At 28.9% G+C, this 15,649-nt stretch overlaps 1 protein-coding gene across 1 annotated transcript in view; it reads left to right on the top strand.

Annotated features, from left to right (window-relative positions):
- LOC111623639 overlaps positions 1–15,649 on the top strand; it is a 165,318-nt gene that overhangs the window by 74,600 nt on the left and 75,069 nt on the right. The window contains exons 6-9 of the mRNA XM_023366302.1: positions 621–766; positions 846–1,085; positions 7,612–7,974; positions 13,059–13,160. Coding sequence (XP_023222070.1) covers positions 621–766; positions 846–1,085; positions 7,612–7,974; positions 13,059–13,160 — 851 coding nt within the window. The remainder of the gene's footprint in view (positions 1–620; positions 767–845; positions 1,086–7,611; positions 7,975–13,058; positions 13,161–15,649) is intronic.

Below are 15,649 nucleotides of genomic sequence, written 5' to 3'. Positions count from 1 at the left end.
GACCAGACTGTGAGCAGATATATATATATATTTTTTTTCAGATTTTATTAATAAAAATTGAAAGGAAATAACTGAAAGAAAATGTCATTTTCTTTCAGTTTTCATTAATAAAACATCTGACATATAACAACATCCGTACATTTGTAGGTCTACTCAAATAACACCTGCATAAAACACTGATTATATGTAATACCTACATAGTAGACCTATAGATGTTATATGTAACACCTACATATAACTTCTGTAAGTGTGCTTAAATAAATAGACCTACAGATATTATATTATATTTTTTATACAGGTATATTATACAGACATAAATGCATACAGATATATTTTTATGTATTGTTTCAAAAATTTTAATTAATATTTTCAATTATTGATGAATCATAAAATTCATAGATTAATAAGTTATTTAATTAGTCAATCTTGAAACCACATTGAGACACTTAATTTACTGAGTTTCCTAAAAGAACTAATTAGTTTAGAACAATGCTTGCCTTGTTTTGGACTAATTAGTTCTTAGAGGAAACTCAGAAAAAGTATAATAGTTTAAGTTATAAATTTTTAAATCTGTTTTTTAAATTTTGTTCAAATATTAAATTATTTTTCAATTTATTAAGATCAGGATTAGAAGTTCAGTTTCATTTTTTTGGAAAAAAAGAAGATTCGGCGGAAGCAAAACGTATAATGGAAGATGCCTATAAAAGTGGAAGAATAGAAAAATTTCATTTGGCATATGATTATTTTCGATTTGAATCGGAACCTCGTATGTAATTTAATAATTTTGCTTTCACTTTTAAACATCTATATTAAAATATATTTAATTTATATTGAACTTTTATTAGCATTACAAATTCAAGATTTGGAGGCTTCAGAAAGAATACCAGTAATAGAAGGTACTGAATTTAATTTAGCATGTATTATACAAGGATCAAGTGATATTAAGGTTAAATGGTATAAGGATAACAGACCTATTAATGTCGATACTTTGTATCGGAATATTTGGATGACTCTTGTACCTAAAAATTCAAAGCAACAATATACAGCAATACTAGGATTTGATAAAATTGATATATTAGATTCAGGTTTGTGACATTTAAGTATATTTCTTAAATTTGTTTTAAAAATAAATATATATATATATATATATTTAGAATCTTTGGAACAAGATGAAATTTGTAATTGCTAAATCATTTATACTTTTTTGTAAAGAAACCTAAAATATTCTAATGAAACTTTCAAATAATATTAATTTGAAAAGGTAATCAACTTAGAAAATATAAGTTTTGTCATTTGTAATAGAACTTCTTGAAAGAATTCCAAATTTTTTCAGACTGTTTCATTTTCTTTTAATTTAATGATTATTAAAATTAATTTTTCTTGATGACTGTTATAAACAAAACATAACTAAAGTAATTTGATTTGTGTGAAATGTTTTGTAATTTATATAGGTTTTGGTAATGATATAAATTTATAATTTGTCTCTTTAAACTGAGTTCTTTATGTATTTTATTTTAAATGAAGAAGAAAATTTGATAATTTAATCATAATTTAAAATCTTTCCATTATCTAAGGTATAAAAACAATACTAAAAGAGTTATGATCTAGTAAATTTTTATAGAACACTCATATTTATAAAAATATACACAAAGAGAATTACTTAATTATCCAATCATTATTAAAAATTAGTATTCAAATAAAAATAAAGTTTTTCTCCCTTTCTGCAGTTACAAACATTATGAATTTTTTTAGTTATATTCGCGGACCATGCCTTTACTGTAACCATGCTCAAAGGCAATTTTTTCTATGTGACGGAGCTCTAAACAGGTGTCGCACTCGTTAGACGGGCTTGTTATACAGGCCTTCACTAACCACACTAACGAGCACGACACTCCTTTAGAGCTCCGTCACATAGAAAAAATTGCAGTTGAGCATGGTTACAGTAAAGGCATGGTCTTTGGTTATATTCTTTGTGTTTTGTATCCACCCAGGTAGAATTGTCCAATAACTGAAAAACTCAACATACAGCTATGTCCCAGACAGGTTTACAAATAATTACAATTGTAGGCCAATTGAAAGCCAGTTAATGTCACCTGAGTGCCTTATAATTGCTACCCTAATATCCTATGAAAAGGCTTGCAAAAATTCATTGTATTCAGAGTTTGTAATGTAGTACCTGTTGTTTGGAGGTCGTCTAATGCAAGAAATGCCTGTACAATGCAGTCAAAAAATTTTGCACAGCTGATGCAGTTTGAGAAAAGCTGAATCATTGGATTAAGGATAGCAGGATGGCCATTTTGCCAAATTGTATGTCTTCTGGACCATTCTGACCAGACTGTGAGCAGGTTTTGGAAGTGGTGAATATATCAGGACACCTATACAGGGGATGGGGTCTAGATGCCCAGACAGATTATCAAGAGAGATAATAGTTTCAATGTGAGATAAGCACTAACAGCAGAAACAGATCTCAGCAGGGGCTTAAGCCTTCCAATTTTTTTGTTTGAACTTCAAAACATTATTTTTAAAAACATTTAAGATGGCAAATGTGGTTTATAAGACAATCTGCAATACAATCATCTTGTACACGTTAATAAAAGGTACTTGTAATTAAACAAATATTTTTCATTTTTGAGTTAATCTCCCTTTGGGTTCTTCTGGATCTGCCACTGCTAACAGCCACAATGGCACCTTGGTAAATCATTCAAAGATAGGTAAAAGCCTTGTTACAAAATTCTCTCTTTTTCTTTACCATTGCATCTAGCAGAGACAAATTTACATGAACAATGACCAATACGAGTCCTACCATTAGCATGACAACATTGTCCGCTTTGTTTGCAATTGTACCATGACAGAGAAGCATGGACTGCTATGGACTGGCATTGTGTCATTTTTAGCAACAAATCTCAGTTCTCTGTTAGGAAATGATGACACTGTGGTGTTCATATAGGTGAGACAGTATGATCCACAGATGAAACGTACAGAAAGGAACTTGCAACAACTACTAGAATATACACTTTCCTTTATTTCTCTACGAACAAGTTCGGTTTTATAAGGAATCCTAACTAGTTTGTAAGAAATTTTTACAGTACAAGGTGTACTAAACAGAAAACCTTTTGTTTCACAACAAAACACGATAGTAAAAATCTCCAGGCACATAACAATTAATCTTCTATAACTGCGTAACTAAAACCTAACATAATACTAAGGAAATGACAAGAGAGATAGGACAGTGGGAAGGTAGAAGAAATGAAGGGATAACTTCACCCAATATAAAATTAAGGCAAGCTAATTTAAAATCTATATTTGAGTTAATGAATACAAAAAAATTTTAGTATAGATTCTAATCTATGTTTACTGAAAGAAAGAATGTGATGTTGATAATTTTGTAATTAAATTAGTATAATGTAGTATAATGAATGGCCTATTCTCAGAATGGTTACATTAGAATTGCTTTTAATATTTAGTTTATGAATATATAAATCCCATTTAATATAATTTTTATAATATAATTAGTGAAATTATTTTGTAGCGCTATTGACTATGTTCTATTATTATTAATTTTTTTTCATATATCTTTAATGTTACGTTTTTTTCTGTATTGTGTTTCCTGTATTGTATGGTGGCACATGCACTTTCCCTTGTTTGTCCTAGTGTCACCTCTTAGCTGCCACGGAACAATCAGAAGCTTTCTGATTGGTCCAGGGATGTGACACATCAGAGAAGCTGACTTCGAGAGAGCAGAAAGTATAAATTAGTGAATATTCACAATTTGTCATAGTATAAGTTGCTTATACTGTGAATTTGTGCTCTCTTGCTTTTTGGATTCTTCAGGGATGCTAGCCATGTGAGAAGTCAGCAAGAACCTCCAAGCTGAATCGGGAGATGATAATCTAGACCAGAGGTGTCCAATCTTTTTGTTTCTCTGGGCCACATTGGAAGAAGTCAAGGAGTTTTGGGCCACAAGTATATATAATATATACTTGTGGCCCAATATACAAAAGGAAAAGTATATTTAAGGATTAACATGTCTAGATTATAATAATAAGTATTAAAACTCACAAAAAAGGATATTTTAAAAAATTACTTTTACAGACACTTTCAATTTTTACTTAGAAATAGATAAATTCATTTATTATAAAGGAGACAAACGAAAATTTATTTGAAAAACACAAATATTTGTTTTATTTGGGTCTCTAATTAATAAAAAGCAATGAAGCACCATTTTAAAGTGCATTTTTTATTCAGCTAATATATTTATAAATAATATGTAGCTCAAAATATAGCCAAAATGCCAAATGATATTTTTTACGTCAAACTACAAAAAAGTAGCCATATTTGGTACAATGTAGCCAAATCTTGCTACGCTGGAAGAATACTAAATAAAGCTGGAGTTGTGACTTAAAGGATTATAAACCCAAATGCGGGGAATGGAGAGAAAGGGACAAAAGATAAAGAAGTGAGGAAGGTTGGAAAATTATGGGTCAATATTTGCATAACAGAAGATATATTTAACCTTTCTCACTACTTTTTATCTTTTGTCCTTTCTCCCCTTTCCCTCCTTTCCCCAAATTTGGGTCTATAATTCTTTGAGTCACAACTCCAGCTTTATTTAGTAATTCTTTCTTATTCACACATCTCCAAGTATTTGAAAATATTTCCTTTCCACTCAAAAATAAAATATGAATAAAGGTTTATGGCTTTATGAAACTTTTTTTTTGAGTTAATGCCGTTGAAATAAATAAATAAATAAAAATTTAAAAATTTTCGGTTTCGTTTACACGTTTATTGTTTCTCATTGGAACTTGCCTTGGGACATCCCTGATCTAGACAAAAGGACTAACTTCAATTTGAGTAGTACAATCCATTTCCATCGAACCGAAATTAAGGAATTGCAATGAAGGATATACATCTTGTGCATTGAATTACATTGAGGTTGCAAGAACTATTAGTTTTGTGATATTGGTGTTTTGAATGCATGTGTCTGTGTCACATTTACAACTAATACAGTATATTATTGTGGACCGCTAAGGGCTACCATGTATATACGTTAACTGTAAATGAGGAAATGGAAGTGTGTATATAGTCTTGTAAATCTGTTAAGTTTAAGTTGTGAATTAGATATATTGTGCAAATCAAGTTGTTGTAATTATCCCACTGTGTTATCATGCTGTTAGAATAAAGATTTTTGTTTGTTGATTATGTGCATATGTTATTGGTCAGTGATTGAGTCCTTGTCACAATACTTTTTTTTTGATACTCCATGGATTTTGATCTACAGGAAACACTGCAATTTTAACACAAGATAATGCAGATGCTATACATTTTTTAATGTGGAATTTGACATTTCAATAAGTATTTTTATTTTCAAATTCAGAAAGAATTTACAATTTTTAAACTTACATGAATAAAAGCTGTCACAAAATTCCCATACATCAAATACATAATAATAATACAAACAAAATTTATGTTTCCATTATTCTAAAAGGATCTTTATGAAAAAAAAAGAAAGAAAAAACTTGAATAATATATCTTCAAGTTATGAAAATAAGATTTAAAATAGATTGAAGTGTTGAACAAACTATATTGAATAAACTACATTTAAATGCTTTTGTTATGGATTGAGTGATAGTTTATTGAAAGTAAGATAAAAATAGATTTTAAAACAATTTAAAAATTGAATTTATATATATGATTTGTATGTATGTATGTATGTATGTATATATATAGATTTCTATAAAATATTTTATTACATAGAGAAAGCCCAAAAAATAATTTTTGTTTTTTGAATTTCTTTAAATAAAAATTTTAAGAAAATTTTATGGTATAAGAAATATTAATGTGAGGACCCGAACAGGGGTCGATTGAGAGGTCCGAACGAGGGGTGTCGATCGAAAATAAAGAGCTCCTTTTCAGGCGCTAAGGAAACTGATTAGGTGTCTCGATTGAACAATGCAATTGTTTTTTTTTTTTTTTGGTAAATTAGTTAAACAATGGAAACAGATAAATTCAAGGAAAACACGACGAGAGAGAGGAATCATATTCAGTCGCAACGTTGACCTCTCCCGCGCCCTTCATTAGGTTTCGAATTGTCACCAGGTGACAATGAGAGAACAATGGAGAGAATTTTTGTTCTTAGATATATAAGTTCTACTTGATTTTATAGCACAAGTGCACAAATATTATTTTGCTAAATTTCCCATAATTCTAATACTCTTATCTGAAAAATTGATGTTAGAATCTAAAATTAGCAGACAAACTTAGTTTTAGATTGTAATATTATGATATAACAAACTAATTCAGAAGTATGACAGACATAAATGGTGGTAGGGTGGAGTAACGATTGGCCCTAACCCACTCTAAAATCTCTTCGTCCATCTGTCTGCCCTCTCTGAAATAATTTATTCAAGTCTATCTTTACTGTATATCATTATTGGATGGTTTCTTTACAAATTGATTGTTTGCCAAATAATTGTAATTTTTACTAAACTTTTATCTGCTTATGTATCTGGCTGAAAATTGATTGCTAAATTGTAAAAATTAGTTTGCTTGATAATAAAATGTGCACACAACCCTTTCTCCACTAAATAAATGTTCTGCTCCATCTCTGCCCCCACAGGAAATCAATCCTGATGACAAAGTACTACTACATAATGATATTCCAGATGAAAAAGTTTCAAATGTGTGAATATTTCAATATTGAATATTAAACTAAATCTAAACAAGCTGTTTGTACATAGTGAATAAATAAAAATAGAACTTTCATGTCAGAGTTGTGACTCCTTCAGCCAGTGATTCAGTGAACATGGTTAGCTGAAAGGTTGCCAAGTGTCTCAAGCTATTTCTTACAAGTTCTATTTTTATTTGACCATCCAGTGCTAATGGTGTGTATCTTACAGTGAAAGCAGATGGTCAGTGGCTTTACTGTATACCTTCACTAAAATAACAAGTGAACTGTACTACAGTGTTCTCAAGTTCTTAATTCTTGGCTTGCCCTGAAAAATTGATTGCTGAATGTGAATTTCTTCAGATAAAACTGTTATTTTAAGGACAATTGCATCTATCTAATCTTGCTGTACAGGATAAGGCTTTTTTTAAAATATTCTTGCACTTTGAAATGCCAGATTATGAAGTGTAAATGTAAGAAGAATGGCACTTTATATACTTCTAAATGTCACAACTCTTTCACTTGCTGCAATAAATAAAAACGTTAATTAAAAGATTTCTTTTGTCTTCTTTTAACTTTACTTTTCACAACCTCATCTCATAGCAAACAAATACATTAGAAAGAGTATACAATCATTAGTGAATGTGGATTTATTATTTTAAAAATAAACAGTTTGTTTCACATTCACTGATTGCTTTAGAGAAGGTTTTACATTTACTAATAATAGATCACATACAGATATAATATAATTTAAATTTTTAATAGTGAATAGATAACAGCTTAATTAATATTTTAAATTAATTTTGTTACTTTTTTATTATATTGTTTTAATTATTTAAACTATAATATATGAATATATGCTTATGTGAACTTAAACTTTTAATTAATAGTAATTAAAATAATGATTTTAGTAAACAAGAAAATATTTCTATTTTTATTGTTTCTAGGTGTATTTACATGTGAAGTTATTGATTGGGGAATCATACAAAATCAAAATATTACTGTAACTGTTACTTCAACTCCTAAACCAAAAATTCATCCTCTAACAGCAACAGTAAAAGAAGGGGAAAATGTAATTATAACTTGCTTGTCAGAAGAAAGTGTATATGGAAATTTTGGTTATAACTGGTTAAAGAATGGCAAAATATTAAATCCATCTTCAGAACCAGAATTAATTGAAGATCTTTTTCCAACTGGCAGTCGTATAATTTTACAATCTATTATAACTTCTACTGTATATACTTGTATTATTACTAGTAGTGCAGGAGCAATACGTAAAGATAGTGTCATTACTGTTCTTACTTCTGATAGTAAGTATGTTATATTAACCTTAGAAGTAATCTAAAATTTAAACTTAATACAATGTTTAATTTTATTAACTAATTGAAAACTCAGTAAGCTAAAATAACACAGAATGTGTTATTTCAAAATAAAGTAGCACTATTTTCAGAAGATATAGTTCTTCTATTTTTAATAGTTATATTCAGTATATTATAATATAGTATTTTAATATAAACTGACCAGATTTTGGTTTAGTCAATACACGAAATCCTCATTAGTTTGAAATTCAAAAGATGAAATAATTGTGACTTTGAATTATTGAATTCAAATTATCCAAGATTTACATATTTCTGTATAATATGCCAAATGCCATGTAACTGATGTAATTTATTAAGCAAATGGAATACAGTTATGTATACAAAATGCTAATTTCATTAATTAATAATAATAGAAATAAACTGCAGGTGAACAGAATGTGTCTGGTGAGAACCCCACGGGTTATGAGATAGGTTTTATAAAAAGGAAAACAGAACTCCTCAAAATGTAGCCCAAATTATTTTCAAAGTGACACAAAAGTAAGTAAGTCACCCAAATTGTATTAGCCTAGAGCCCTACAAATATCTCTATATGCTAGTTGTAGCCCAATCTTTCAATCCTGAAACCCAGCCATATTTTATGAGATAATAGTAAAAAGGATAATTCATGGATAAGGTGACATCCATAAATATGTTACTGTAAAAGCAAAGCCATATTGACCAGATTAGAGTTGTTCTAGGACTATTGTTCTCTTATAGTATGGAAGCACTTTGATCTAAATGAATAAGTTAACATATGCATATCAGTTCAGACAGAATTTTTGAAGTAACCATATTTTGAACTAACCAAATTCCTTAACATGTAAATTTCTATATCTTTGACCGTGGCAAATAGTAAAATTATAAACTAACAGGATTTTGAACTATCCGAGTTTGAATTAACAAGGATTTCATGTACAGGGAACCCAGTGCCTTCTTTCTCAGAGTATTTGCATATGTCATAGTTAAAATAAAAAGACTACAATTTGATAGTAAAAAGCAAATTTCAAAAACCATGCAACTTTTATTTTTATTACTATAATATACACAAATGCTGTAGGATTTTCAATACTCTAGGCTGTGTACTGTACTTTTCAAATGAATGTATCTTTCACAGCAATGATTTGTTTTCCAGCAAAATTTGTAAAATCATGCATCTGTATTGAAGGTATATTTTGTGATATTAATGATAATTATTTATATTATTATTTATTCCAGCAAGTCTCATATACAGCAATATATGGTACTGGTACTTTTATTTGCCTGATTATGTAGCAAAGTGCTTGTTGCCAATTAGAAGAATGAGGATGCCAAAAATGTTACATACAGCCTCACTTCACTTCTATATCAATAAAAGTAACATCTAATGAACAGCAGCAGCAATTGTTTACTTGCTAATATGCACACTCTTAAAAGAATTGGGATTATAGAGAGAATTCCCTGGAATTCTTCAAAATACAAGACATTTTGGTGTTTTGGCAGTAACTATTAAGGACAACATGACACAAGGTCAAAATACAGAACTATTTCATACAATACAAGATATATGGTCACTTGATTTAATATGAAATACATATGTTAAAGTATCCTCCGTCCTATTACATAACATTTTATCTCATTATCACTTAATAGGCCTATATTTATTTATATACAAATTATTATTAATTAATCTGAATTTGTGAATAAATAGTTATAAAATAAAATTATAAAAAGTTCTATAAATCTATTACATCAAATATTTATAAAATTCTATATTCAAAATATGATATTCAATTATATAATATTTTCAGATTTGGATGCTTTAAATATGAAATTTTTCTTTTTTTTTATCTTAATAAAATTTATCAGATGAATATTAATCACTTTCTTTAAAATCAACTTTCTTAATTACTGAAATATTACTTTAATCTTTTTAATTTCTTTTCAAAGCATTTTTTAAGATATTTGTTATATTTGGATACACTTTATTTAATATTATTTACTAAAATTTTATTATTACTAATAATTCAATATTATTTAATAATATTTACTAGATTATATATTTAATATAAATATATAATCTAGTAAATGCTACATTTTGTTAGATTGCTTTTTATTAAGTTATAATTAAGCTGATTAAGTAATTTAATGATTAAAGAATATGAATTAAGTCGTGAATGTGTCTCTTTAATCCGATTTTCAGTTCGGTAGACTATCATATACAGCTTTCAGGTTAGGAACTTCTTTTATTGGTTTGTCAAATGCATTTCGGACTTATTTGGACAATTATTCAGTCCAAATTGTTAACAGAAATTGCATTACATAAACAAGGTTATCCATTAGTCCTTATTTGTTTTTAATTACTATATCTTATTTAATATTTAATGAAAACTAATTTTGTAGACAACAATTTGTTCTGTATTGTTTTGAAAGATTTTTGCATATCATTTCTTAAAATTTTCCATAAACAATAACTATTGTTATTTTGATATATCCTTACTTTAGTGATGATACTCTTCATAATTTTAGTTAATTAATATAGTCCAACAAATGTTAATATATCAGAAATATCCAGCACAAATTATACTTACTAAAAATAAAGAAAAAAACGAATGTTTTTGACAATTTTTAAATCGTTATCTTCAGGTTAAAACCATTCAAAAATTAATGTAAAAATTTTAACTTCACTTTAAAACACATGGAGCATTTATTTCATTTTGGTTGAAAAATGCCAACATAAAAAATAATGATTGTTTTCTTAAGTAATAAGATTTAATTTATAGTCTTACTTCAAAAATAGATCTCCGTGTCATTTGCCTGTAATTTATGGCTGTTTAATTAGCTTGTATATTTGAGGATCTCTAGATGTTTTAGATAAGTCCAGTTTCTACTAGGATGTATTAATCTTGTTTCATTAAGAAGTACCCTTATATCATTTTCAGATGCAAATGTTGCTAATGTTGTGGTGGAAAGGCCCTTTTGGATAGAGTAATGGGCTCCTTGATATGCTTGTAAAGAGATTGATCCATTGCTCCTATATAGACCCATTTTTTGTTGAATTTGTTGTCTATAATGCAATTTTGTAATAAAGAGAATATAGTTGGATTTCTCATGTAGAAAAGACTAAGTTGGTTTGTTCTCAGGTTAAACCTGACAACTTTGTGGGTTTTAGATATGTTCTTCTTAGATGCGTACCCAGATTGATATTTATGGATGAGATTTTGGGCAAAGCTGGAAGGATACCCATGTTGTTTCTCTATGCTTGCGATGTAGTTTAGTTCAATCTCTCTGTCAATGATGTTTGATGCAGTGCGAGAATGCTCTTTTGACTAGTGCTCTATAGGCTGATGTTTTAAATATATACAGATCTCTAGATTCTATTGGAATGAATAGTGGTTTATACTCTGGTTTTCTATAAACTGTAGTTGAAAGTTTGTTTTGGGTGCATTGGACTTAATTAATCCAGTTTTATGTAGTACATATTTATTGTTAATATAGTCTTATATCCCAGATATTAGATGAGGTAAGTCATATCAATTATTATCATTCAAGAAATTTGAATTTTCATGATTGTTTAATAAACACATATCCTTTTTAGGAAACTACAAAAAAAAATCTGTGGTTATAGTAGCCAAATGGAGCAACCAGTTAATTTCTCAAAGTATGAGATTAAGTGATGTGTGAAAAGATGTATTGGAATCTTTATTACTAATTCCAGCAGTGTGATCCATAGTCTCACTTTGCTGAAATATGCTTTCAGCGATTTAAAAGCAGATTTCAAACAGTTATATATTGTACATATTTTGCTATCTAATATTCATATCAGATTCAGATTTATTCATGTTAAATCTTGTAATTATCCATAATAAATTTACAAAGACTCAAATCTGAAATGAAAAACAAAAGTAAAAAAGTTTTCGGTTGGCCTTGGTGTGATAAGACCTCCAAATTGTTAAAATCCTGTTTATTAGGCTATCTAACTCTATCTAAATAAAAAAAGTTGTTAAAATTAGAGCACAAGAAATATATTAATTTCAAGTAACAAAGGATTTTGAGCTTCCCAGCCTATATCATGGCAAGAATAGTTATAGCCAGAAATTGCCATTTAGTGAACAATCAGATGTATTCACCAGCATAATATTAAATAACTACTTTGATTATATTCTAAAATTAATATATATCTTGGTCAGTTTATATCTAGAGTCTAGATTGTATAATTTGTTAGACCCTTATCTGTTAAAATTGTTTACATTTCTCTTCAGGCAAATAATTTTTTGGACATTTAAATTAAATTAAATTCAAATTTATTAATTACTAAAGTTTTCAACAGATGACAATTTGTAGTTTAATTCTCTAAGCATTAAATTACTTATGCTAATTATAAATAAAATACAATAAATTTAGCAAGGTTTGATATTTAATTATTCAACTATTATAATTTTTCTGCATATAAATATAAAACAGGATAAGCCAAATAATCACTGCATTAAACCTCTCAAAGTCTGATGTTATTAATCTGGTCCATTGCGGCAATCGTTTGACTTAGATTAATAACATTGGGCTTTGAGATGTTTAAACAGGATATTCCAAGCTTCTCTTTATCAGTTTTAAAAATTCTTATCCTCACATAATACGGTATTTTAATATCATAATCCAAATTTACCATTTGTTCTCACCAATATTTTCATTACTAAAGTGATCTTACTTCTATTTGTATAAATGTGTATTTTATATTCCTTAATTTATATATCTTGAATCAATAAAAATCTAATAACAGTGCAAAAAAATTATTCAAATCATAAATTTCTTAGTGTATTTTTATATTAAAATTATTATTCCTATTTATTGAGTGCTTATTTCATTAAAGTATAATTAGTTTACAGTTATATTTATTAGTCTTTATCACTTAATAAATTAAATCTTTTATAACAGCAATACAGTTGATTTTTTTTATAATTTAAGCCAATTAATGTTTATTACTTCAAAAAGTTATAAAATATTACAGTAATAAACTTAAATTCATATATAGCCTTAAATAATATTAATTATGTTTGTTAAAGGACAGATTCCTACATGTTCTCCTGAAAAATTCATGAAAATAAATTGGTCTTTGGCTGCTGCTAACACAGAAGATATACATCGTTGTCCATCGGGGTATTCAGGTATTAATTTTAGAATATTACTAATTTTTTTGTTTTAAATATTTAAAAAAATTGATTTACCTCTTGAAATAACTTTATTGAAAATAATAATTCACAATCCGTTTGATGATAAATTTTCTAATGTTTTAAAACATAATTTCTTGATAAAAATAGAAATTTTCAAATTACTATGTTAGATTTGTTTAGCTTGTCAGAGATTGTGATATAACTAGTTAAACTTATAGAACTGGTTACATGAACAAAGAACAAAGATAACCCAACTTGTCTAGTGGAAGGTCAGTGTTAAAAGGGGAGAGTAAAATGATCATTGTGACTAATGGTTCCCTAAGGGGTTGACATCAGCATCACTACCTTTTATTATGTAACAGAAAAACTTTATAAAATTGCTACAACACAACATCATAGTCATTAACGATTTCAGTCATTGTATTCTAATAATACAATCTCTTTGATACAATCTAATTGCATAATTTCCGAGTAAAATGTGAAAATTCTGAGATTTTAGGAATTAATAGTTGTTATAGTAAGAAGTTGTTTTTGTATTGGGAAAAAGTAAAGACAATTTGCAAATTGTATTTACTTTTCCCTCAATGCAAAAACAATTTCTTTGATTTCTGTGTATTTTGAAATTTTGTAGAGTTTAATATTATCATAGATATATTTTTCAAAATAACTGAATCATAATTCATATGATTCAGTTATTTTGGCTGGGTATTTTGGGTTCTTTTGGCTGGATATTTCACTTAGGGTTCTTTTGGCTGGATATTTCACTTGTATCATTTCTTTTAAATTGAAAATCTATAATAATATTACAATTAGAAGCACACTTTTTCAGAAATTGTAATGACATTGTAAAATCATGTAACAAAAATACAGTCAGAACACCAGAGAAACATAAGAAGTGGACAGCCGTGCACAGTGCTGGCGACGTACATCTTAGCTGACCCCCAAGAGGTCAAAGCTGAATGGGACCGAGCTAGCTTGATACAAATAGTTCATGACAAAAAGCACCTCCGGTATGCTGAAGCCTGGCATATCTGCCAAAACCAGCCAAAAAGGATTAGCTATCAACTTCCGAGATGCAAGCAAAGTATCGGCAGCCTGGCGAGCAAGTATATTATAAACGTCTAGAACAATGGCAAAGTGGCAACTTAATTAAGGACTCTTAAATTAATGTATTTGCGCATCACATTGTTTATGTTTGGTATTTTATATATGTTTCTATTTTTATTTTTGCTGTTATTTTATATCTTGAACATCATACTTTTTAACGTTCTAATAGCTATGGTGGTTATATAATGACAGCCTTTATGTAGAGATGGCACTCTTTATTCCTGTAGAATATCCTTTTAAAAACATTCCAAAACGCTTGTATCGTTAATTCAAATTTTAGTTAGGAGTTCGATTTTTTCTTCTTTTTTTTCCCATTTATTCTTGATAAAGGTCATTAAATATGATCAAAAACGTTAGAATGTAATAAATACTGCTGCATATTTAAAAGGTTTTCTTGAGTGTGTTTAGTTATACAGTAGAGCGTTGTTTATCCAAAAGCCGGTCAACTGAAACGTTGGTTAACCAAAAGCATTCCAGTTGGCAAATTTAAATTTCTGCTAGTGCTATGGTGCTGCAACCTTTGGCTATATCTGGGTTACTCCAATATTTTTTGTTGGTGTGTGTGTTTTAGCTGGCAGCATTGGCACTTTTGTGTGGTGTTTTTCTGAGAACTGTGTTTTGTGCTGAATCAAACATTTTTCATACTAGATTAACTTCTAAAGTATAATTTTTTTTGTTTTTATATTTTTGTGCGACTAGCAGGGGGCCACTGGGACAATCCCTAATGACCATTTACACTGCAACAGGTTGGTGAAACCTAGACTTGGATTGTCGGATGGCTTAGGAGGAAAAATGTGAGTGGGGAGTGCGTCGGTAAGCCAGCAGGCGTCCTTAGAACAATGATAGACAGGCTTAACAAAAATAACAAAGCATTTATTGGATAAATAAGCTAGGTTACATGAGGCGATAATAATATTAAAGTTTAAATGCGGTTAAATATGAATTAACTATACAAGGGCTGCTCTTAACAGCTCTAATGGCTATTTCGAGAGAGAGAGTTCACAAAGCTCTAAAATACAAATACCTCTATGAGGAAATGAATGATATGCGTGCGTTGAATGGGTCATAGGAATTGTAGTTGGCACAGGAACTGTAGTATGGTGATAAGTATGGAAGTTCGAAGTTATGGTCTGCCATATGTCGATGTCTTCTCCTTTCATTCATTGGCGTCTGGTGTATGGAGATAAGATGCACACATTAACGAGTATAACTTCCTTTGGATCGTCCTGAGCTTCCAGGGGTTTGAGCTTTTATACTGTCTTTGTGGGAAAGGAGCCACCTGATTGACTGCTGTTGACATTAATGGTGCATTCCGATCACCCAAGTGTCAACTTTCCCACTTAATTGTGAAAACAAATGGTGACCTCCAATATAAT

This window comes from Centruroides sculpturatus, unplaced genomic scaffold (genome assembly GCF_000671375.1).
Source record: "Centruroides sculpturatus isolate CEXI.00-Female unplaced genomic scaffold, Cexi_2.0 scaffold436, whole genome shotgun sequence".
Classification (NCBI taxonomy): Eukaryota; Metazoa; Arthropoda; class Arachnida; order Scorpiones; family Buthidae; genus Centruroides; species Centruroides sculpturatus.
This window is presented reverse-complemented; position numbering and strand designations above follow the sequence as displayed.